The 23,526-nt window shown below is 42.5% G+C and overlaps 9 protein-coding genes across 9 annotated transcripts; 4 read left to right on the forward strand and 5 right to left on the reverse strand.

Annotated features, from left to right (window-relative positions):
* Positions 1-213: 213 nt before the first annotated feature.
* On the forward strand, positions 214-2,922 carry FOA43_000863 (uncharacterized protein; the record flags this gene model as incomplete). The annotated part of the gene is made up of 2 exons (XM_038921188.1): positions 214-604; positions 932-2,922. 2 exons carry the CDS (start codon positions 214-216, stop codon positions 2,920-2,922), a joined length of 2,382 nt encoding a protein of 793 aa, XP_038777116.1.
* A 64-nt stretch (positions 2,923-2,986) lies between these two features.
* On the reverse strand, positions 2,987-4,699 carry FOA43_000864 (uncharacterized protein; the record flags this gene model as incomplete). Its single annotated transcript, XM_038921189.1, has 1 exon — positions 2,987-4,699. One exon carries the CDS (start codon positions 4,697-4,699, stop codon positions 2,987-2,989), a length of 1,713 nt encoding a protein of 570 aa, XP_038777117.1.
* A 173-nt stretch (positions 4,700-4,872) lies between these two features.
* Positions 4,873-6,723, forward strand: FOA43_000865 (uncharacterized protein; the record flags this gene model as incomplete). Its single annotated transcript, XM_038921190.1, has 1 exon — positions 4,873-6,723. One exon carries the CDS (start codon positions 4,873-4,875, stop codon positions 6,721-6,723), a length of 1,851 nt encoding a protein of 616 aa, XP_038777118.1.
* Positions 6,724-7,482: 759 nt separating this feature from the next.
* On the forward strand, positions 7,483-8,130 carry FOA43_000866 (uncharacterized protein; the record flags this gene model as incomplete). The annotated part of the gene is made up of 1 exon (XM_038921191.1): positions 7,483-8,130. One exon carries the CDS (start codon positions 7,483-7,485, stop codon positions 8,128-8,130), a length of 648 nt encoding a protein of 215 aa, XP_038777119.1.
* A 65-nt stretch (positions 8,131-8,195) lies between these two features.
* On the forward strand, positions 8,196-11,628 carry FOA43_000867 (uncharacterized protein; the record flags this gene model as incomplete). The annotated part of the gene is made up of 2 exons (XM_038921192.1): positions 8,196-9,279; positions 9,650-11,628. The coding sequence occupies 2 exons, from the start codon at positions 8,196-8,198 to the stop codon at positions 11,626-11,628; spliced, it is 3,063 nt and encodes a 1,020-aa protein (XP_038777120.1).
* Positions 11,629-11,727: 99 nt separating this feature from the next.
* Positions 11,728-13,425, reverse strand: CCT7 (T-complex protein 1 subunit eta; the record flags this gene model as incomplete). Its single annotated transcript, XM_038921193.1, has 1 exon — positions 11,728-13,425. The coding sequence occupies one exon, from the start codon at positions 13,423-13,425 to the stop codon at positions 11,728-11,730; it is 1,698 nt and encodes a 565-aa protein (XP_038777121.1).
* A 163-nt stretch (positions 13,426-13,588) lies between these two features.
* FOA43_000869 (uncharacterized protein) lies at positions 13,589-15,977 on the reverse strand (the record flags this gene model as incomplete). The annotated part of the gene is made up of 2 exons (XM_038921194.1): positions 13,589-15,787; positions 15,972-15,977. The coding sequence occupies 2 exons, from the start codon at positions 15,975-15,977 to the stop codon at positions 13,589-13,591; spliced, it is 2,205 nt and encodes a 734-aa protein (XP_038777122.1).
* Positions 15,978-16,252: 275 nt separating this feature from the next.
* Positions 16,253-17,368, reverse strand: KAE1 (putative tRNA threonylcarbamoyladenosine biosynthesis protein kae1; the record flags this gene model as incomplete). The annotated part of the gene is made up of 2 exons (XM_038921195.1): positions 16,253-17,329; positions 17,363-17,368. 2 exons carry the CDS (start codon positions 17,366-17,368, stop codon positions 16,253-16,255), a joined length of 1,083 nt encoding a protein of 360 aa, XP_038777123.1.
* A 183-nt stretch (positions 17,369-17,551) lies between these two features.
* FOA43_000871 (uncharacterized protein) lies at positions 17,552-23,454 on the reverse strand (the record flags this gene model as incomplete). The annotated part of the gene is made up of 2 exons (XM_038921196.1): positions 17,552-18,999; positions 20,223-23,454. 2 exons carry the CDS (start codon positions 23,452-23,454, stop codon positions 17,552-17,554), a joined length of 4,680 nt encoding a protein of 1,559 aa, XP_038777124.1.
* Positions 23,455-23,526: the final 72 nt, after the last annotated feature.

A 23,526-nucleotide genomic window follows, 5' to 3' on the forward strand; every position in this document is an offset into this window, starting at 1 on the left:
ACATCACCGTGATGTATTAATGCAGCTGATAACGATAAATAGTGAAAAATTTTTTATTTTTCGTCGCGGGGAGTGAAGTAGATTCACCACGGCCACATCACCCGGACGGCTCATTCTTAATACAGCCGTTTCATGCCCGGTGGCTCCTTCTTTTACTTTAGCAACTACTTATTCCTTTCGTTTCTCTTAAAATATCACCCTCCTGTATGCTCTATGGATAAGCGAAATCGAGGTTCCAGCCAATTGGGTTCTGAAGATGATGCTTATACCACTCCAGGCCCTCCTGATATCTCGTCCTACTCGTATTCTAACCCATCCAACAACTCGCACAAGTCCCAGTACCGTCCGCATGATGCTGGTACCATTGGAGGTTCTGATATCGATATTGATGAAGATGACTCAGATTATTCATCTTCTATGAAAGTCGATCGTCCTTCTTCTAGCCTGCTTCGAAGGTCTGTTTTGGCCTCCAAGAACAATGCAGATATAGCAGCTGATACTGACAGCTTCTCTTCTATCGACGAACATCTTAGCACCACTTCCAGCAACCGTATTAATGACTCCAATGGTTCAATTGATTCCATTGGTTCTATTGGCTCCAAGAGTAATCGGATAGACACTCATCATAGTCATCAACATTCTCCCCACCACCCCCATCCTCTCACTTTTTTTAGTAAGTTGACTAAGCACAGGAGCCCCGAGCAGCCGAATATACCTGCACCAGCATCAGGCTCCCTTCCCGCAAAAACGCCTACTTCCTCAAATTCTACAGGGTTTTACGGAACCCCCCACCTGACTTCTATGCGCTCCTCTGTGGCTTCTGCGGCATCCATGACATCTATTTCCCCAGAGTCTTACCATTCGACTCTTTCGCCGATGACTCCGATTTCAAAGTCTCGTGCAGCAACTCACCTGACTGGATATACACCAGAGAAGGCACTGCATGCAGAATCAATGGCAAGAAACAGCTCTTCTACCAGATTTCTGAGTTTCACCAAAAAAGCTGTTCGTTTAGTAGGAGATATAGCGTTTGGTCCAGTCGATGATGATACCTATGCCGATGAAAGACGACTGAACTTGCTTAGAGCTCGCAAAACGGAGCTGTTGACTCAGAAGCGTAAGCAGCAGCTGGAAGAGCTTCGTAAACAGTTTTATGAGTTTGGCAAGGAGAAGTATCTAGAGAATCTTCGCTTCTTTCTTAGGTATATGGACGATTCCGAGTCGAACGACCCCTTGAACTACGCTGTAACGAGAAAAGATATGTGGCTTCTTTGGTATAAGAAGTATTTGCTTACTCTTAAGCACAAGATTCAGCTCTACGAGATCCTGATTGGGCAGAAGAAGGAGTTAAAAAGAGTTTCGGTACAAAGTGTTACAGATGTTGAAAAGTCATCAAACGCAACGATCACCGATCTACCTCCGCTTCCCTCGATAGCCTCGATCCAGAAGAATATGTTTCAGGATCGCAGAGTTGTGCTAGCGTTACTCTGGTATCTTCAGATACTAAAGAAGCTTCTTCATCAGTCCCATATTTTAAAAGATATTTTCAGACGCATGCAAGATGTTAACGAGAGTGCAGATCCGTCTTCTTCTCAGGAAATGCCGGAGATTTGTATTCTCACCAGCAACAAACTGGGCAGTTCCGTTGGAAAAGCCACCAAAGACTTGATGAAAAATTCTATTGCCGGTTCAAATCTTGAGTTCATCGATGGTTGGAATCTACGCCACGAGACGGAGGATGTCCACATCAATCTCGTTACTGTGGCGGATACTTTTAGAAAGCTAACGGATCTCAAAAATAAGGGATACTTGAAGCCCGAAGTATTGGCTCGTAATCTTCAGTTCAAAGATGCTCCCCTTCATAAAGACTTTTACGAGTATCAGCTTGAAGACCGTGAAAAGCGGTTCATGGAGAACTACTCATCCTTCACTACCCCGCGTGTCACTCAGATACCCCTTGCTGACTCTTCACAGTCTTGCATAATCTGTGAAGACATGACCTCATGTGTAGATGATAATGACTCACTATTGGATACTCTCAGCGAATTTGGAAGAGTATTGAAACATAACGGCTCCCTCTATTTACAACTATGGGATATAGATCCTTGCTCGGAAGTGCAAATTGAGCAAAGGGAGTCGCGTATCTGTAACTCAAATGAGTATATTCGCTATCGTATTTGGCAGAAGTTAGCCGAATATTCTGAAAGTCATCATTTAGCACTTACAGATATTACTAAAAGGATAATTCCAGCGCTCAAAAAAGCTGGCTTCAAGAAGGTGCATTCAACACTTGTGGGTTATCCAATGCTTTCAACTCTGAGAGAAGTGGATCATAAGGTGTCCAAAAGAGAAGAGTCCAGAGAGGAGTCCAGAGAGGATGCCAAATTGGAGACCAGAGAAGATTCCACGAAAAGACAGAAAGGCCAGACTTCAGAACATTTTGATACTCACAAAAGAGAAAGAATTGGATCGCAGAGTACTACTGGCACGTTGCACTCGTCTGCTTCTGAAGATACGAGAATCGACTCATTCTTTGAAGTGCTATCATCTTTTACTGAGTTTCTAAAAAGTGTGAAAGCATTGAGACTGCATGGACTTCAATCCGAATTGACTGTGTGCGAACAGATCGAAATACTACGGAAAAAACAGGCGGAAGAGGGTGAAGACAGATCCAGATCTTTGGAGATCAATAGACTGCTTGAATCGATGAACCAGATCGACAAATCTCGACTCGAATTGACTAAACTTTTTATTGATTACAAGTTGAACGGCACCGATTCAGAGATTGTGAAGACACTGATTCTCAATGGCACGACATTTGGAGACTCCGCTTACATCTCGTCCCATGATGGAACCATCAATGGAGAGACGAGATATGAAGGCTTGGGATATATCATGCTGGTTGTTGCCGAGAAGGCTTAGCTGTAAGTACTATAATACCTAATAATGAAATTACGATGTATACTATACAAAACCAAAACTTGTCTCATGGGTCGCATTCCGGATCGGCGGGAGTACCAATACTGCTACCATCATTACGAGAGCCAGTGTCAGAGCCAACATCCGAATTATAACTGTAAATATTGCCATCCGATTCTTCGGATTGACAGAAACTCATGTCTTCTTGAACCGTTCTCACCTGGTGCTCTTTCACATTTCTCTCATGATATATAAAGGATTTACCAGCCATCCAGTGAAATCCGATGGGTGGCCGACTGGTCAGCGCATTTCCCGTACCTCTACCAAAAAAGCTTGGACCTCCTATCGACTCATCTTTGCTGGGACTCTTATCCGTAATAACAACTTTCTTTGGTTGATACACATAGATATTGGCTGAAGGAGAATTCAATGGTTGCACTTCTGGAGTCACTTTATTACCCAATCTCTTCTCGATTATAGCTCTATACTTCGAGAACATGTGCTTTAATTTGCTGTTTTCTGATTTCCAATTATAATAAGCAAACTCATTTGGATCACCATCGGAAACGGTCCTTTCCTGAGTACTGTCTTCTAAGATGGTGCTGGTACTAGATTTAATGTAATTATCAGCAAAAAAAGGTCTTCCTAACAAATTGTCCTTCTGATCATGTTTCTCCATCTGCTTCAAACGATTCAACCATTCCCAAGTGGTGACATTGGTTATGACATAACATACTACATTGAACATATCAGAGAGCTCGTTAACCCAAATGTCAGAGATGTCGGCTATAAAGAATGCTATGGGGGAGTTTATAGCTATAATCATGATGATAGTGAGCGATAGCATGTGAGAGTGGAATGCAAAACGTCGCTTAGAAAAGCAGTAGACACATATTAAGGCAGCGTAGATGACAGACAAGGTAATCTCCAATAGATAGACAAAGACAGGCAATATGGCCAATGCACTATCATCGGCATCCAGCGAGACATCCGATTCGAGATGCACCGCATCCTGTATACCAACTAAAAAAGGCTCAAGATAGTCGGAGTCGGATGCAAAGGTAGAAATGCCCCAAAGAGTCTGTGTTACTATGACCAACACAGTACCAATGACAACTATGGCTTTCTTTTCCTTCCTTCTAAGATATATTCTCTTTATAATGTCTACCTGACACAAAAGAAGAAGCACAAATGCAATAAGATAAACAGAGTTAAAACCATTGGATAAGAGAAGTTGATCCAGTAACGTAGCAGCCGATGAGCTACCCTCCTCGGCCATCTGAGAAAGCCTTACCAGTGAGAATATATTAATGGCAATCATTTGAGCAGTGGCCACAAGGCAAGAAGACCTCATTAGAAAGCTCGGCTTGAAAGCGGTGATGTAGTGTTTGGTGAAGAGAATCGAAGTTAGGAAAAGCGTAATGACCGCAGCCGTGCTGAAGGAATAGACAAATGGATAGATAGAGTAGTTATACTTAGGATACAAGTTAGAAGAGGAGTCGAACTTATTCTCCAAGTACGCATGCCATGTATTCAAAAATAAGGGTAATTGGTGTACTCCCATACGGCTGAGGACCTGATTCGATGACAAAAGAACAGGAGATTCGTCGGCGTCGCAGATGAACCGGTGGGTATAGTTGAAGCCTGAACCTGAGTAGATTCCAAAGACTCCCTGTTCTGACACGAGAACGCCGTCATTCAAAACGGAGTCCACACAGATTGGGAAGCTGACATTTGTATAATGTGGCCTTCGCCAAACGATGTTTCTAGAGCTGTCCATGAGGTTAAAAGTAAAGGCAACGGAGAGGTTCGAGGAAGAAGACCGGTTGGCTGAAGTAGTGACAGTATTCCGGCTCCCGGTGGCCCCCGGTGGCCCAAGGTAGCGCGAATATTCAGATTCTTCATCTTGACTCTTCCCACTCCTTACTACATGTCCTGTCCTTCTTCAACAAGATGTTTCGACCAGTTGAAACCAACGGAGTTGGATTTTCTTCCACTCCAAACCTTCACAGTTCCCTTAAATATCGGGTACCTGAAACAATGGAAGCTGACGAGACTGGAACCTCAAAAAAACGATTTGAAGAGAGACACTCCAGACAGGAGTCGGGATCCACAACGTATAACGTTCTAGATATTTATACAGAAGATGACAAAGATAAGCAGCCTGAAGGATCAATCAATGACCACGGAGATACCATGGTGGTGTCGGAGACCTGGTCCATGGAACCTTTTACGTTGGTTCCACACAACATCTTTGCACCAATGACTTCTACAGGAAGTACTTCAACAACTGCATCTACACCGTCTCCTTTACCAACTAAAAGAGGTCGAAGAAACCCAATTACCCGCAAAGAATCTTATGCATCACTTAAGAAATCCAGGACTTCGTTGGAGTTGATTCGAAGCAAAATAGGGGAGTCGATGGCTACAGGAACTGACAGGCCAGAGAAGGAACAACAGATAAAGCACCAAAACCGTCGAACTACAAAGAGTTCTGTGCTAGAGAGTGAGATGGATCGATACGGATTTCGAAAAGCTAACAATTTTATTACGGAGAGTGAGTACAACAGATGGTGGGTCTCATACTCGCCGTATCTGATCAAGCGGAAGAAGAAATGGGAGAAGATTATGGCTAAGAATGGACTCCCTACTACAGATGATGTTGCTCCAACCAGATTCCCTCCACGATCTGACAATTTGAGGAAATTTGTTCGTAAAGGAATCCCAGCTGAATGGAGAGGTAACGCTTGGTTCTATTTTGCCAAGGGCAATGAGAAACTACGAGAAAATAAAGGCGTCTACGATAGATTGGTGGACCAGACTATGGATATCATAAACGAAGATACAGAGGCCATAGAGAAAGATTTGCATAGAACATTCCCAGAGAATGCTCATTTTAAAAACATAAAGAGAAAGGACTCCAATGAGAGCACGGTAGAGTATGAGAGTGCCTTAATTCAGACTTTAAGGAGGGTTCTCAAGTGTTTTTCCATTTACAAACCCAGTGTGGGCTATTGTCAATCTCTTAATTTTATTGCAGGGCTTATTTTAATTTATATGGACGAAGAGAAGGCATTTTGGATGCTTGTGATTATCTCCGAAAGATATCTTCCGGGTATCCATGACTTCAACTTGGAAGGAGTTAATGTCCACCAGGGCGTTCTTATGCTATGCCTGAGACAGTTTTTGCCGAACGTGTGGAGAATGATTGTAGAGAAGAGCGACTCTCCGTATCTAGAAGGTAGCAATTCGTTTCTCTATGACCTTCCAATGTTGTCTTTCTGTACGACAAGTTGGTTCATGAGCATTTTCATTGGAGTGTTACCAATAGAAACGACGTTGAGAGTGTGGGATTGCATTTTCTACGAGGATTCCAAAACGATTTTCCAGGTGGCTTTAACAATTTTCAAGCTAATGGAGCCGGAACTGCAAAAAATTGTTGATAGAAACAAGAGGGAGGAAGAGAAGGAGGTTATGTCATCAGAGCTCTTTCAGTTGATCCAGAACTTTCCAAAGAGGCTATTAGATGTAAATGCCTTGATTGAGGAATGCTTCAAGTACTCCGAGTTTAGTAAAGTGACACAGGAAGAGATCAATAAATGCAAGAAGTATGTAATCGAGAGCCGGGCCAGATATCATAGCTTGATCAAGAAGAGATCTGCAATTGGATTAAGGGAATCGGACAGAAAAGAGCTGATGAAGTCATCGCAGATGCTCGAGAATAAGAAGATTGGGTTAAAGACGTTGAATTGGAACGGAAAATTAAACCATCGAATGAGAAGGTTTCAGCATAAGCTTCGTTAAGCATATATAATCAAAAAAGATACACACATTAGTTAGTTAGAAGGAGAGGGGCTAAGGATTACAAAGTCCAAGGATAAGTAGCCGCTTAGGCGTGGACTGATTAGCCTGCAAGGCTTATTGGAACTTTTCAAGCTGACGTTGACCTGAATCACATAGTGTTCAAGGGCCGTAACATCTCGTTTATCTAGACGAAGAGCAGATAGAAGACCCAAAGTTAACATATTGAGAAGAAGAAAGAAGATCCAAAAAGAAGAGGCCTGATACTGTTTTTTCAAATAATCGTTGACATGAGACACTATGTTTGAAAGTTGATCCTGCGATAAGTAGATAGATAGAGGAGAAATTGAATCTGGGCCGAACCATTGGCCAGAATATTGACCAATAGGATGGAAAAGTTGACTCTGATGGAAATTGATGGCTGCTTGTTCATAGCCTGGAAGAATCGTACTGAATTGAGGGTAATCGGTAGTAAATAGTCTTGGAATTCGTACTATTCGAGTGAGATTCTTTGGGATAGACAGATCAGTAGCATCCAATGGATAAGGATTTGGAAAATGAGTTATGATTAGAGGTGAAGAAGGGTCAGAGACGTTGAATTGTCGATACTCATGGTAATTGAAAAATTTGGACATATAGAAACAGAATAGTGAACAAACAGGTTTGAATAAGTAGTAGTGAAATATTATCGTACTCAAATATTTCTCGAGGGTCTTTCGTTAATCGCATACATAATTCTTCTTGTATCATAGTTTATTAGCCATGACTACTGAAGTGGAATTTGCTGAAAAGTACCAGGATCTTATTAGATTCGTGTGTCCCGAGGCGGTTAGTGGGGGGAATTTACGGGATTTGAAGACGGCTCCTGGTTTTGCGTTTTCCAAGCTAGAGGACCCTCCAATATACAATAGAAGTAAGGATGATAATAACAGTGATGAAACAATTTTGGTGACATTCAGAAGTTTAAGACCTCCACGATTCAGCAAGAAAATTGAGATGGATCCAAATTCATTGATTCATAAAGTCAAGAGAGTTCTACAGAAAGAGTTAGAGAAAGATCATATAAACGTTCAAGTGGAACAGATAGTACTTATGCTAAAAACAAAGACCATTCATGATGGCACGACATTGGAGAGTCTTAAGTCCAAGAATTCTGAACTTACTCTGAATGTTCTTATTTCGAAGGTTAAGGACCATGACGAGGTCAGTGAGCTTAAATCAGAGCCTAAATCAGAGCCTAAATCAGAGTCCAGATCGGTGACCGGATCGGGGACCAAGCTAGAGTCTCCACAAACTCTACAGAAGTTGAGCAATGATGCTTGGGGAAAGATCTATGCAATATTGAAAGATGAAATTGAAGACCAAAAGACTCGTAACGAGTATTACAGAAAACTCAGAGAGGTCGAATGAGAGATATAAATGGATTTATAACAGATTAGTAATTTTTCACTCCCAAGCCCATCATTGCCTTCTTCATGGACGAAGTTATACTTATCCATGTTGGAGCAGGAAGACACGCTAAAAGAAATGTCAATGTACTTCGGACGCTACTGACAGTAGCATTAAAATCGACGATGAAGAAGACTACGGTGCCGCTGAAAACCAATGATGAAGCAGATCGTGAAAGTAGTTTTATCTCACCTCTATTCAAAAACAGCTTTGAAAAACTACTCAAGGTGAGCAAGATGATCGAAGAGAATGAATTAACTAACACGGGATACGGGTCGTCAGTCACGCGGAATTGTCAAGTGTATTGCGACTCCAGCGTCTGTGCATTGGATGTGGATCGCAAGAAGACGTACCAATCAGCAGTGGTTATGAATTCCAGCAAATACCCGATTGAAGATGCGTTGCTAGATATGGTGCAAGGATGCAGTGAAGATCGTAAGAACACCTTAGCGATAACCCCTGCATTAATGCGGGTCGGCAAAGTAAAGCCGGACGAGAGTTTAGTGAGTGAGAGTATGGCTAAAGTGTATGAGGATTACAGGGAGAGGCTCCAGCAGGAGGAGGAAAGAAAAAGCAAAGCAGAATCAAGGATTGATCTTAGTCAAGATGAAGATGTGAGCGATACGGTAGGAGTTTGTGTAATTGAACCGGGCCGATGCATTGTGGCAGGGACATCATCGGGAGGAAATTTATTCAAAGAGCCCGGGCGAATTGGATGTGCGGGGGTGGTGGGCGCTGGGATCTACACGGCCACCGTGGCAGACTGTACGGCGTGCATCATGTGCTCGGGGAACGGAGAAGACATTGTACAGATGCAACTGGCTAGATCTGTGTGCGAGTACGTTCTCGCAAAACATGAAGAATATTCCCGTCAACAACAAGAACAGCCCCTCCTTTGCCAACTGGTAGCTCGCTACGTTAAACACGAATCCCACAAATACAAACTTCGAGCACTAGACGAAAAATACCACGAGACCCTTTACGTGGGGTTAGTGGGATATCTTGAGATGACCGAAGAGGAGTCATCGTCCTCTAGACGCAAGCTCATTTTCTATTACCACACTACGCATACAATGCTTTTTGCTTACAAAAACAGGCATAATTACGATAGTAAGTTTTCTCAGCTCAATTCGGGATGCGGCGAACAGATGGGTGAATTTCTTCTACGCTAAGGCGGATGGCGTCGTCAGCCGGCCAACCCCAGGGGGCGAGCCATCCGACGCTGCTGGGGGGAGGCAGAAAAGACAATAAGGTGAAAATAAATTAAAAGCGAAAAAGTAGTAGGTAAATTTAATCATCAACAGTCATCCTTTCTTTCTTTACCTTCCTTTCCCTTCTTTTCTAAATTAAAATAAACAACACACATATCTTCAAACTGCATTACAATGCTTTGTTGACTGGCCCTCGTTACGCCCATTTCACAGCCATTATTAATACCGTTCATTGACACTTTATTTTCATCCTATGTCTCAATACATAGATATGCTCGTGCAAAGAGCTTGGACAGACACAAAAACTTTGGCCGAATTACCCTATAACGAACATGCACGAATGATCATTCAAATGTGTTCGATTGCGTCTTCTTCGGTATCCATTCTGTCCGGACTTTTGGCGTTCTATTTCTTGGCCATGATTCATCCAAAGAAAAGGGTCTTTAGATATGACCTTATTCTTCTTCTCATTATCTATGACTTCATAAAGGCCTTAGCGCTACTTATTTTTCCTGTTGTTTCACATACGTCGCACGAACAAATCTTAACAAGTGCACCGTTCCAGAATGTATTGGGTTGGTTCACTTGTTTCAGTATAGAAGGTGCTGATTTCATTATCCTTTGTTTTGCGATTCACATAGCTCTACTTATTTTCCTTCCCAACTTGAAGTCGAGGTTTGAAAACCCACAAGAGGGAGGTCTTTATCCCTTTCGAGTCTATATTTACTTGTCTTCTCTAATTATTCCCGTGATTATCAGCTCTGCTGCGTTTGCTCCTGCTCAGGGTTATATCAGTGGAATCAATTGGAGTTATTTAACTTCTCTCCGTGCAGTTTGGTACTTCACCTGGATCGTTCGTTACTGTATAGTGGTGACAGTCTTGATCATATATGTCAGTGTTTACATCCACGTGATGCGCCAATATAAAGTTGTCAGTTCCAAGATGGACTTGAAAGAATTCAAGACTCCGGGAATGATGTCCGAGTTACTTGCAGACTCCATTTGGTATAAGTTGGGCAAAATGCTTCTTATGCTTGTATTTCCAGACGTTCATATTTCTGCCAAGTTGCATGGTCGTGAGCTAAATACAAATGCAGACGTTGTTAACTTGCGAAAACTTCATCACAAACAGGAGGAGAATGGAAGTAGCTCCATAAGTGAGGGGACTGCAGCCACAGCGGCAACAATGATGAATGAGGACATAGAGCAGGGAGCCGATGGAGGTGTTTCTGGCCCAAACAGTGAAGAACACATCAAAGAACTTCAGAGAGAAGTTGGATTGGATATTCAACGTATGTTGCACCAAGAAGCAATGGACCGGTTTCAGCTTCGGCGCATACAAATAATGAAACAGATGAAGGTCATCTTTGTTTATCCGTTGGCTTATATTCTTCTATGGCTTTTCCCCTTCATTCATCAATGCTACATTCTTCAAGACGGCGGAGAAGGCTGGAATTGCTATTGGGTATTCACTACTGCTGCTTTCTTTCAAGCCTTTAACTGTACCATAGACACGCTTGTGTTTTTGTACAGAGAGCGCCCTTGGACCCTTACTGCGGCTAAAGTTGATCCTTTCCAGAGATACGACTACATGAGTTGGAGGAGAGCTGTTTCATTTCTTCCTGGATTTAATCTTGGCACTACACATACGACAATGGCTAGATGTGGAGGTAGTGGCAGCAGTTATGATGGTAGTATTGATCCCGAGAAGACCATGGAGCAGGATCAGCAGTCGGATCATCAGGAGCAACGGACTCATCAGCAACAGCAACAACAACAACAACAACAGTCATCATCATTACTACCACTACCACAAAATACCCTCTCTGCTGGAATACCGGCATCTTCACATCTATTTTCACCCCCAGACCTGATAGGATTGAACGATAAAATGAATCTAGAAGAAGACATTAGCGATTTCGTTAAAGTGGATGCATACGGCAGGCCGTATCAAGCACAATCCAGAAATGGATCTTCTTCAATGGATCCTAACGACTCTGATCTAGATTTGCGTGACTTCCTTAACAGCGCATTGCCAGTGAATGCAGGACCGTCTACGTCGAACATTTCCAAAAAGAACCCCTCTCTCGCTAAAGATAAGAGTAGGACTCCAAATCGAAGAAGAAGTTCCAAGTTCAGTTGGAAAACGCTTTCAGGAAAGACCTCGTCGGGAAGCTCCAGGAAACAATCTGTGGTATCATCGTGGTCAGGTAATAATCAACAGCAAAGCCAGCAGACTGCTGCATGAACTCTGTAATATTCTTTGAGCGCAATTGGATAATAATAATACGAAAACTATTAAAAAAGGACAGTACGGATGGATTAAATTATATATAATTTTAGCAGCTCAGCTCATTTGCATCTGCGTAGGTGGCATACCTTGAGGAACACCTCTACCACGACCTGCTGGAGGAGGCACTGGCTGATTACCAATACTGTTGTGGTTAGGCTCACTTTTAATAGTCTCATCGACACTCAAAACGAGAGCCGCAGCCTCTGTAGCACTTTGAAGTGCATTGATTTTGGTAAGAGAAGGTTCCCAGACGAAAGTATCCATATTGTTAGCTACGGACTCATGACCAAAGTCTAAACCATACCAAGTTTCGCCTTGAGAGTGAAGAGAACGAAGCTTGTTAATGAGTTCCGTACCATCCAAGCCGGCGTTCTCACAAAGCTGCCGTGGAATCACCTCTAGGGCACGAGCATAGGCAGCAACAATCAATTGTTGCTTACCGTCAATTTGCCTGGAGAGGTCCCTAAGGTATTTGCTTAGCTCCATCTCTATAGCACCTCCTCCAGCAACAATGTAGTTATTCTGAATGGCCCTTTTCACGATCATAATTGCATCATGAAGAGATCTGTCCACTTCTGCAATCACCTGTTCGGCACCTCCACGAAGAATAAATGTGCATGTTTTTGCCTTTGGACACCCCTCAAACAGATTGTATCTCTCACTACCAATCTGGATCTCTTCAAATGAACCACAATTACCCAAGTCGTTGCTCGTAAGTTCTGAGCACGTACTTTGAACACTGCCACCAACGGCACTCACAGTTCTCTCCATATCGTCCGCTGGAATACGTCCAGCACAAAAGATTCCTCGGTCAGCAAAATATTGCGTGGCCAAATCTCCGATTGGCAACTTGGAAAGTACAATTTGGGCACCGGTTGCCACAATTGCTTCTAGTTTCTGCAAAATCAACTTCCATTCAGCATCTACGATGGCCTGATATTCATTGACCTTATTGATCCTCACCTCAGCGTTATCCTTTTCTGCTTTTAACTCCAACTCCACATTGAGACAAAGAATCTTTGGATTGGAGAGCTTCTTTGGCTGCTGTTCAAAGCCGGCATACGAAAATGTTTTCTTAAACGCAACACCTTTGACGAGTCTGGACTCCTCCAAGGAACCTCCAGCAATTTTCTTCATGCCAATCAAATTCTCGTCGAGTTCGTCCTGATCCAAACATTGTACAGCTTCCACAACCATATCGGCAAAGAAATCAGAATTCGACTGGATCAACTTCGAAGCCATGGTTGTCTTTGCACATTTTTTCAACAATTCCCGAAACTCAGCATCGTCTTTAGTGTCATTGCTCTTTCTCTTAAGTTCGATCTGTAACTCCCGAACGCGTCCACATGCCAAACGACAGGCGCTACGATATGCCTTAACAATCACGCTGGAAGACATTCCTTCTTCAACAAATTGACGTGCCTCTTTGAGGAACTCTGCTGCCAGTAGAGTAACAGAGGTAGTGCCATCTCCAACTTCCGCATCCTGAGACCTCGAAACGTCAACAAGGATTTTTGCAGCAGGATGAATCACATCTAGTAGCCTAAGAATTGTAGCACCGTCATTTGAAATAGTAGTTTTGCCTCCATCCACTATTAACACGTCCGATCCAAACGGTCCGAGTGTAGGCTTAAGAGTGTCTTGAATGGCCAAACAGGCATCAATGTTTGATAGGATCTGACCACGACCTTGCGATGTATCCGTGCCCTCTTTAAGAACCACAACTGTAGGTGTTTGTCCTCCGTACGACATATTATTGGTTTCAATATTTATAGGAGAAAAGAACTAGTGGCCTTCTTTGTAGATTCTAGTTTCTTCTCTAAACTTCCCTTTTTCATTTGAAATTTTTTCAGCGCGAAGCACCGAATGCCTCAATGATATGAATAGATGCAATTCTTTATATACACGATGCTACTTATACAGCCCATACTCCCACAGTACCATCATCTCTTCCCTCAATGAGATATCCCTGCCTGTATCTGGCATAGTTAACTATGCTGGCGGTTTTTTCCTTGACTCCGGAGCCGCATTTCCGATGCTTCTCATCGATCCGATCGTACACTTTCACCGTATTCTCTTCGTTAGTGCATACAATCTTATTGTAGTCAAACTCTAGACTTGTAATGGGTGAGTCGTATGCAAACGAGTCCACTATTCCACCCGTTCTGAGATCCCAGATCCGAACAGATCTATCAACCGATCCTGTCACAAGGCTCTTATCATCAAATTGGAGACAACTCACAGGTCCTGTGTGCCCAATAAGTTGCCTAACAACTTCTCCACTTCTCAAGTCCCATAATCTCACTATTCCATCAGATCCCCCAGAGGCTAGAGCCGCATCATAGCATTGTAAAGCACCAATAAATGGATGCTTCACATTATCCCAGCTACCAACATTGGGTAGCATGCCAGAAGTACCCTCTTCCATCACCGATGAATTCATCATCATATTAGTGGCCCATAAAACATCTATCGTCTGCATGCATCTTCCTGTATTGATATCCCATTGCCGTATGGTTTTGTCTGCAGATCCACTTACTATGGTGTCACCATACATGCTTAATGCTGTCACCTCTTCAACATGACTCTCAAAAGTCTGTAGCAAAGGTAACTCACGATGGTCATTCTCATCCGTCTCTGAATTTCCAACTTTATCCGTGTCCCACAACTTCAACGTCGCATCCAAAGACCCCGTAAGAACCAAGCTATTCTGCATTTCCATGCATGTCACGTTACTGAAGTGACCCTCTAATAATCCCATGCACCGATATCGTGACATATCCCACACCCTTACGGTATTATCCTGGGAGGCCGTAACGAGAGTTCCAAATGGCTCGTCAAATTCAAAGCATATAATGGAGTCATCATGAGCTTTGAAACTATGTATTTCATTTCCCGGTTTATAATACCGTTGTAATGTGGCCTTGTGCTTTCGAGAGGGAATCCTTTTACCGGTGTTCCGTATCTTGTGTCCGATCTGAACATAATCTTCATCGTCGTCAGCCTCGTCTTCTTCGTCTTCGTCCTTGTCTTCAACTTCCAATTCTCCCATTTGATCCACCAACTTATGAGAATTGGATAATGGCTCAATATCTCTTATCAGTGTCAAACGCTGCTCGATCTCTAAAAGTTTGTCTTCAAGATATGTCTGATCACGCTCAAACGACGCTATATGATCAAAAACCAACTTCCGTTGCTTGTAAAGTCGATCAATCTTTTGGTCAATCTCATTGATTTCATTTGATGACAAACTCTTCCGAATCTCCATTAGATCCAATCTATAGTTGATTTCATTTTGGAAATCGAGCAATTGTGAAGAATCTTGTGATTCTTTGATTTTTTTCTCTGTGATTCCTGATGGTAACAACGAGTTACGGCATTTCAAGGTTAAGTTTTCTGAAATGGTATTCTCGTGGTCCTTATTAAAGTCCAATAACTTGGCAGAACCATCTATCAATTGCTTTAAACGCTCATCAACCTCTGGTAAAGTGGCTGAAAACCCTTGAAAAAGTGAGAATCGAGAGTCTTCCCGCTTCTTCTCAGTCTCTCCGGTCCCCTCGGTCGCATCATTATCCAATTCGGTAGAAGCGTCCGCCCATATCGGATCATCACTCGTCTCGTTACTCTCTCCATTAATTGCACTGTTATCAGTACCTGCTTGAAACCTCTTAGAATACACAGACCCCAAAGATCCACCCCCTGCCTTATCGTCAGTAGGAATGGAATGAAGCATCTGCTCGGAAAGAACAGAGAAGTCCTTACGTGAATGCTTTTTACGCCGTAGTATGGACGCTTCAGCTCGTCGTCGTGAGAGCATACTGATACGTACTTCACCTGCGTGCTTTCTCAGTAACCTACGAGTGCGAAACTCCTCTCCTAAAGTATCCCCAATCGCTTTCTGGAAGGTTGAATTCGCAAAAAGAGCAGCTTGCCCCTGAGTACCAGTCGAATTGACAAGTACAGATGCTGTGGTGGCCACAGTCTTGGCCAGATCGTTCGACGCAAAACTACTCGCCCCTCGACTATCAGACCTGTTGGACCCACTAGACCCACTGGATCCGTTCGTCATGTCCCTCAATTTGCTACTGATGCCAGAATTAACAAAAAGGGCCTCCTAGAAATATCTCCTATAAGCGATGTGCTCTACAAGAAGTAAAAAAGTCAGGGGAGAAGAGAATAATCGGATCGACGGGTCGTTTACGACGGATCATGTTTAAATCACCTACTAATTGCTATATCTTCTCTGTTTGATCTTCTACATATGCTCTCTAATTGACTCTTCAATTGCTTTAATTCACTTCCATCTATGTAATTAGGGAGTAAAGTAGTTAGAAAGGTCTTTATCATCATAATATACCAAAAATTATAGCCCTTTACGCTCCACATCTCGAAACACCGAATCTGTGAAGATCCTGGAGATATGAAATGAAGACGCTGAATAGAATTGTTGGTCATTATTGCTATTCATCTTATGTTCTAAATAGTGATGATGCTAAGAGTGAACATCTCGCATCTACCAGGGCATCGCGCGGTTTCCTGTCTTCGCGGGGTCTCTCGCCGAGGCCGACACCCGGTAGATTCAATCCCTCCACTTAACGAACACCTCATCTGTCCTGAACTTCTGCCGGCATACGGTATCTTGAAGATCATTTCTATACCCAACCCTGTAACCAAGAAGCCCCGCGTGGGCAATCATGATACCATTATCAATGCAAAACCTCTCATCTGTAGCAAAGATCGACCCATTTCTATCAGCAGCCATAGTATCCATCATCTCCTGTAATCTCTCATTACACCCCACACCACCTACTATCAACACTTGGTTGGAGTTCACATGAGCCATTGCCCTCTCTGTTATTTCCACAAGCATGGAAAACAGATTTTCTTGTAGTGAAAAGCACAAATCTTCCACCGTAATCCTCTTTCCATCCTCTTCATCGTACAAATTCTTCGATTTCTTACCGGAAAAGAGGTCGTGAGCCAAACTATCCACATATTCAAGGATCCCGCTCATACTAATATCCATTCCCTTCACCGTATATGGAAGCTCTACCAAATGCTTACCCTTTTTGGCAAGCTGTTCAATATTATACCCCGGAGATGGATCATTGGGAATATGTAAAGTCCTAGCAAAACGATCCAAACAGTTTCCTATTGCAATATCCAAAGTCTCTCCGAATATCCGGTACCTCTGTCTTGAATATGCGATGATCTGCGTATTTCCACCACTCACATACAAAACAACCGGATTCAAAGCTCCCGTGATCTCACGGCCCATCTCAATATGGCCTATACAGTGATTCACACCAACCAATGGAATGTTCCAGAGCTGACTTAACGTCCTGGCTGCCACGACAACGCTCTGTAACGGTGCTCCCATACCTGGACCTTGCGTGAAACATAGACAGTCCAAGTCACTCACATTAACATGTGCCTCTTCAAGTGCAGTTTGAACCAATCTCAGTATCCAGTTTCTATGATGTCTAGCCGTATCTCGGGGGAGAAATCCCTGTCCCGGTGGTGCATTGTATGTGTTCCTCACATTCGACAAAATTTCCGCACGGTTGTTCTCACAGAGATTTCCCAATGGCTGTCTGATGATCCCAACTCCAAGCTTATTAGCTGAACCTTCCATGCCTAGGGCAAGATAATAGGGCTTTCCTACTTTCGCATATGCATCTAAGTTCACCATCATCGATCACACTGTCTTCAAAAATAAAAAAAATAGTGATAGCTGAAGAACAAAGTCATCTGAACAGAGAACCAAATATACATAGTGAAGATATCTGAAAGACCATCAAAGAAAAGATTGAAAAAAAAAAACTTAAAGAGAACACTACAACTTACTTTATTGATCCCTAGATTTATTGATACTTAATTAGATAAACGATTCAAGTAACAGCTTCTTCTTGCTCTTCTTCTCTCCTACGGTAATCCTCTCAACGTCAACGGTGTCATCAGAATCGGCATCGATCACATGTTGAGGAACACCAAAGGCCAATTTGAAGGGCTTGTCCAATGCTGTGAATGGACGACCAGTATGCTTCGAGTAGAGTCTAAGAATACCGATTCGCACACCACTACACATCATTCCAAATAGAATACCTGCAAATGGAGCGATAACAAAGGCACCGAAACCACCCCAATCACTTGCAGAATAAATTCCGTTCCAGATAAGTAGCAATTTACCACCTTCTTTGGCTGAGCCGTAGTAGATAGTACCAAACACAAACACAGCTAAGAGAGCACCCAAACCACCAACAATGACGTCCAAGCCCCTAAGGAAGTACATCTTATTCCATAGACCAAGAAACATGATTGGAATGACAGAAGAGGACACCAAATCTGCAATAAAGTAGATTTGAAGAACATTAGCCGAGGCCTCAATGGCCACAACCAAAGATGGAACCATGATAATGACAACAACAACTCTAGCCCACATCACGTTAAACTTATTACGAAAAATATCATTGGAGATAGAAGATGCAGTGGCACTTTGCAAAGAGTCAAAGGTACAGGTAGACAAAGCCACCGAAAACACCAACACCACTCCAATGATCCAATTTTCCATAGAAGCACACAATATGAAAAAAGCATTATAGCCATTATCATCACCTATTGTCAAATCGCCAGTCCAAACCGCATAAATACCGGGTAATCCGGCCAAGGTACAGATGACCGCACAGACAAAGGACGCAATACTACACGCAATCAAAAGGTCTTTGTCTGTTTTAGCAGCAAATGTCCTTAACCAAAATCCCGACATAAAAGCATCGTTGGTAATAATGGCAACTAACAAGATGTACAAAAGCATCCAACCCACTTTATTGGAGCCCAACATTGCAGACTTTGTGGCGTGCTTAATCTCTGAGTCCACATGAATATTGAGAGCATAACCAATAACACCGACAACGAGTAACACCAAGACAAAAAGAGCCTGGAAAGTATCTGTAGTGAAGGACACTTTAAAGCCTCCCAAAAAGGTATAAATAGTAGTAACTACGCATTCGACGACAATACAGGGGGTTGCGTCCAATCCGGTAAGAGCATTAATAGCTCCGTTAATGGCAGTTAACTCAGACACCATGAATAAAAACATGGTGAGAATAGTGAACAATGAGAGGTAGAGCCCTGTAAACACACCAAACCGCTGATAACACCATTCAGTAAGCACAAACCCATCTGGACACCTTTTCCGGATGAGAGGGCCAAAGAACGCAAACAAAACGATGGGAACTGCACCAGTAAGGGCATACACCAACAAACCCTGAATACCAGCAATGTTGGCCACTTGAGCATAGGTCGTTAGAATACCACATCCCAAAGCTAGATGAAAGTTAGTATAAAGAGAATAATAGTTCTGGGCGAAAACAAGAGGCAACGTATCATGTGATCATTGAGCCAGTCGGCCCTGATTTGACTTGTAAAAAATCATACAGCGACAATGCACTGTCTACAGATCTGTGGGGACAACACAGAGCAAATCAGAGACGAACAACAAATAGATCCACCTGATAACAGGACATGAAAGAAGCTTCTTGCATTTAAGGGCCCAGGAGCCGTTAAAATCTGAAATCTTCAACAATATTAATCAATCCTCACGCAAGTACTAGCTTGATCGAGTTAAACGGTATTTTCTCAGCTTCCATCTTTACTTTAAACAAGTCAAAAATTGAATACAAGTTAAAAGCAAAGAGAAGCACCCGTTTAATTTAATATTGTCCAATAGGAAATGGAATATAATAGGTTTAAGTTATGCCAAGATGATGAAGAACATGATAATGATCATGTCTTCTATGAGTGCGAGGATTAGTCGTTGGTTGAAAAAATAAATTTTAATGCAATTGTACTGATGATACTAACCACTTGCTATGAAGTTGAGTGATAAGGGAATCGCTGTTCTGGTGCCATTGGAAGATAAGAAATCTGCTGTTGATTTAGCCTTATAATGATAAAGAGCTATAGCCACACCAGTGATCAATAGAATACCGTATGTAACATAAATTATAGCATTTGATGCTTGGAATGATAGAGTCATGATTAATTAAATGATATCAAAAATAAGATCCTCATAAAGCGCGAATCCTCTTGTATTTATAGTTTCTCGAGCGTTGTAAAAAAATTAATTCAAGTATTGCGGTACTTTACGCGAGATCTACAGAAGAAAGAACCAAATATAATTCAGTCATTTTCCAATCTCTATAACGGCTGAAGAATTACAGAGCAGCGCAGAGCAGCACATAGAAACCCCTCTTTCCACAAATTCCCCTTAATTTATAGAATATCTCGATTGCATCCCCCGGGTGGGAGCTTATTGGTACCCCACGGGTTTCTGGGTTCCGGTTGCGGTATTCCAGATCTGGTGGGATAAAATTTGTCGCCAGGCCCATCTTATTCATCATCACTGATGAGAACGATGCTGCTTTCGTCGTCATTGTAGTCGTTGTCATCCTCATAGTCCGATGAATACTTCGTGTCTCTTTCTTTTGTATTAGATTTCCGTGTTCTACTTGAAATAGTGGGCACGTTCTGGATTTTATGTTCATTACTATCGTCATCAAGTAGAGATGTAACTGCGTTTTTCTCTTCTAGAATTTCCGTGTATTCATCTTCCTCGTCTTCGTCTTCTTCATCCACCTCCTCTTCATCCACCTCCTCTTCATCCACCCCCTCTTCATCCACCTCCTCTTTCTTCTCCTCTTCCACCTCCTCTTCCACCTCCTCTTCCTTCACTTTCTGGCCTTTGACTCTCTTAGAAGGTTTATCAGAGCCCTGTATGTTTCTCTTCCGATTTTCAAAACTATTCGAAACTGATATATCCGACTCTTCCAGCTTCACGGAGTTACTGCTAGATGCATTAGCAATCAATGAGCTCTGACCAAGTAATTCATCACTCTTTAAAACATCATCCACGACTTCGTCTTCGCCATTATGTTCCACCACTTTCGCTTCCCCTTTAACATTCTCCAGCTCTTTGGCCTTCTCAACGCACTCCTCAACATATAACTTAAACTTCCCATATGAGTTCCTATAATATGAATTTTTAAGCGCCTCATCAAGGTCTCCTTGCAAGATGTCGTCACTATTTAAAGCGGTCAACAACTCTTGGAGTTTGGCCAATCCTGCGAGCTCGGTAAATGTTAGTTTAGGTAACATTGTAAAGATAGCCTTGACAAATGGCTTACACGGAGAACTGACATCGTATCGAGATAGAACACTCAATAATTGCAAGCCAACATCGATCTGAACCGAACTCTTCTCCGCATCTTCTGGATCCCGGTTTACAACTCTGTACGGATCTGTCCAATACATAATCTGTTGAATAACACTCTGAGGATTCAACGTTTTTGCTGTTCCCGCCTCTTCCTCCATCTCGCTCCAACTGTCAAAAAGACGGGATAGGGTATCTGAAACCACACGTGATATCTGCTCCTGATGAGCCACATGAGAAAATGCATACACAGGAATGCAGAAAGAGAGGCATTGCTTTAATGCCTCATTGTCGTTGATAGAAGGATTGAAGTACGCAAGCAATGTTGTCTCAAATAATTCATCGTCGTTGATGATCCCAGAAAGAAATAACTTGTAGAGAGCTTCACCAGAAACAGCCTGCACCTCCTTCCTTTTGTTATCTCTCAAGGTTCTATAGAAGAGCTTGGCCACAGCCATAGCATCAATACTACCCTCCACATCTACTCCCAAAATTGAGACTCCGTGAACCGCAAGTAAGTCAGCTATTACTTTCAAACCGACCATAATTAACTGATCATTATCACTCTTCGTAATAAACACACCGCAAAGAAACATGTTTCGAATAGCGAGGTCTTTGTCAAGAATGCAGCAAAGTCCCATTGATGTAAGCGATAAAACTCTGATTTCAACCTCACTCCTCTGTAATGATGGCCGAATAAGATTATGCAATATCGACTCTAAGTACATGTTATCACTCAACGGCTCTTTGACCAATTCAAGCATTCTCTTAGCAATGACGAGACACTCTACAAGAACATGCGATGGTAATGCAGCCACCTGCTTGGTCTCCTTTTCAAGCTCTTTCTCCCTGGACTTGTTAGCGCTTCTGATGGATGCCCTTGACAGACTGGTGGCAGCATCCACAAACTCGTCATCGTTGTTGCTATCATCACTATCACTAGCAGCAGCATCATCATCATCATCATCATCATCATCATTCTGGTCAATCGATTCGTCAACAGGCCCATGTCCAGCAGATACAGCGGAACTTTTGGAAAGCTTCTCGTATGCAGTATCTCTAATATCATTGATAATTTCCACAATCATCTGGGAGAAGTCACGCTCGCTAATAGAAAGCTTTTTGATACATAGAATGAGAACGTTAACAATCTTCTCATTGAGTCCCTCCTGGGAAAGAATACTTCTAAGAACATTAAGCATATTGCTTCGACCAAACTCATCATGATAATCATACTCAGAGGCAATGATGAGAAGCTGAAGAATCACAAAATCATATTCCTCTGGGTCTATAATTTCCAACTTCTCTGCGGTCACCTCTGACTGTTGAAGTTCCTCCTTATGCTCTTCAATTTTTCTCAAATTGGCAGCTCTCTGCTTGAAATAGAATTGTAAAACCTCAACAAACTCTGCAGCTTCTGGAAATTTCTTGTCCAGTATATCATCCAAATGATTATCGTTACAGTACTGGAAGAACACTCTGTAAAGTAAGGCATATTCACTAGTCAAGTTTTTCAGCACATCCTGATTGAAGGACAGCTTCTTGATGATTTCAGGCTTATGATCAACCAAGGCTCGCAATGCAGTCTCTGCAATCTCGCTGTCTATAACTTTCAATCTCTCTACGAACTCAAGTAAATCGTTGTTCAATGTGGGTAGCCATGAGTCGGTAAGCCATTTAACAGCAGCCTTGCGAACCGTTTCGTCTCTGTCTCTGAGTCCCCAGGCCAAGAGACGATTACGATCTTCGGCGCCAATCGTCCGGAAGTCTCCGAATCGGGGGAGAACAAAGGAGAAAATGAGCCTTCTGTTCACGCTGTTGATATCTCGGGCTCTCTCAAAAATGTATGGCTTGGTGTATTCGTTCTTCTCAAGCTGCTTGAGGCACGCACGCCTCACTTCCGGATTTAAATCGTTTTGCATAATGACTTTGATCCTTCTGGCGGCATCACTGATCGTTTCCGTTCCATCAGGCTCTTGAAAACTGGCCAAGGTAGTAATGGCTTTGATTCTGACACTTGGCTCTTTATCGTAGATTCGATTAAGTAGCTCCTGGCTGAGTGAATCATACAGATCTTTGTCAATAACAGACATATTATGCATTAAATGTGACAATAGATGGCACACCCCGTATCTAACGTTTTTGTTGGAAGCATCTAAACCCTTCATGAGATGAGTTGTCAAAGCAGCAATAAAATTACTAAAGGCATCATCTTCTTCCTGATCGATCTCTGTTGATTCTTCTTCAGTGCCATCCCTTTTGAGACTGGGGTTGATGGCAGTAGTAAAAGAAGAGACAAACTTAACAATCCGGTCCGCCACAGGCTCATTCCTCTTAACTGGTAGAATTTTGTTCAATAGTCGGCAGAATAAATTGTTGAATTGGTCGGAATGCCCTATTTCTTGGCACCTTTGATAGATCGTCCTCAAAATAGCCACCTGAGTTTTGTGTACAGAGACAGTCCTCTGTGCCTCTTGAAATGTCTGTCGAAAGGCCTTTTCGATCTCTGCTTCATCGTTGAGATCGTTCAAAGACTTTATATATCTCTTTCCAGAATGTGCTGAGGTCATCGAGATACAGATGAAGAGGGATGTGGTGAAACTACAGAAAGTAAATAAGACTACTAATGGATTCTTATCATC

This window comes from Brettanomyces nanus, chromosome 1 (genome assembly GCF_011074865.1).
Source record: "Brettanomyces nanus chromosome 1, complete sequence".
NCBI classification, from domain to species: domain Eukaryota; kingdom Fungi; phylum Ascomycota; class Pichiomycetes; order Pichiales; family Pichiaceae; genus Brettanomyces; species Brettanomyces nanus.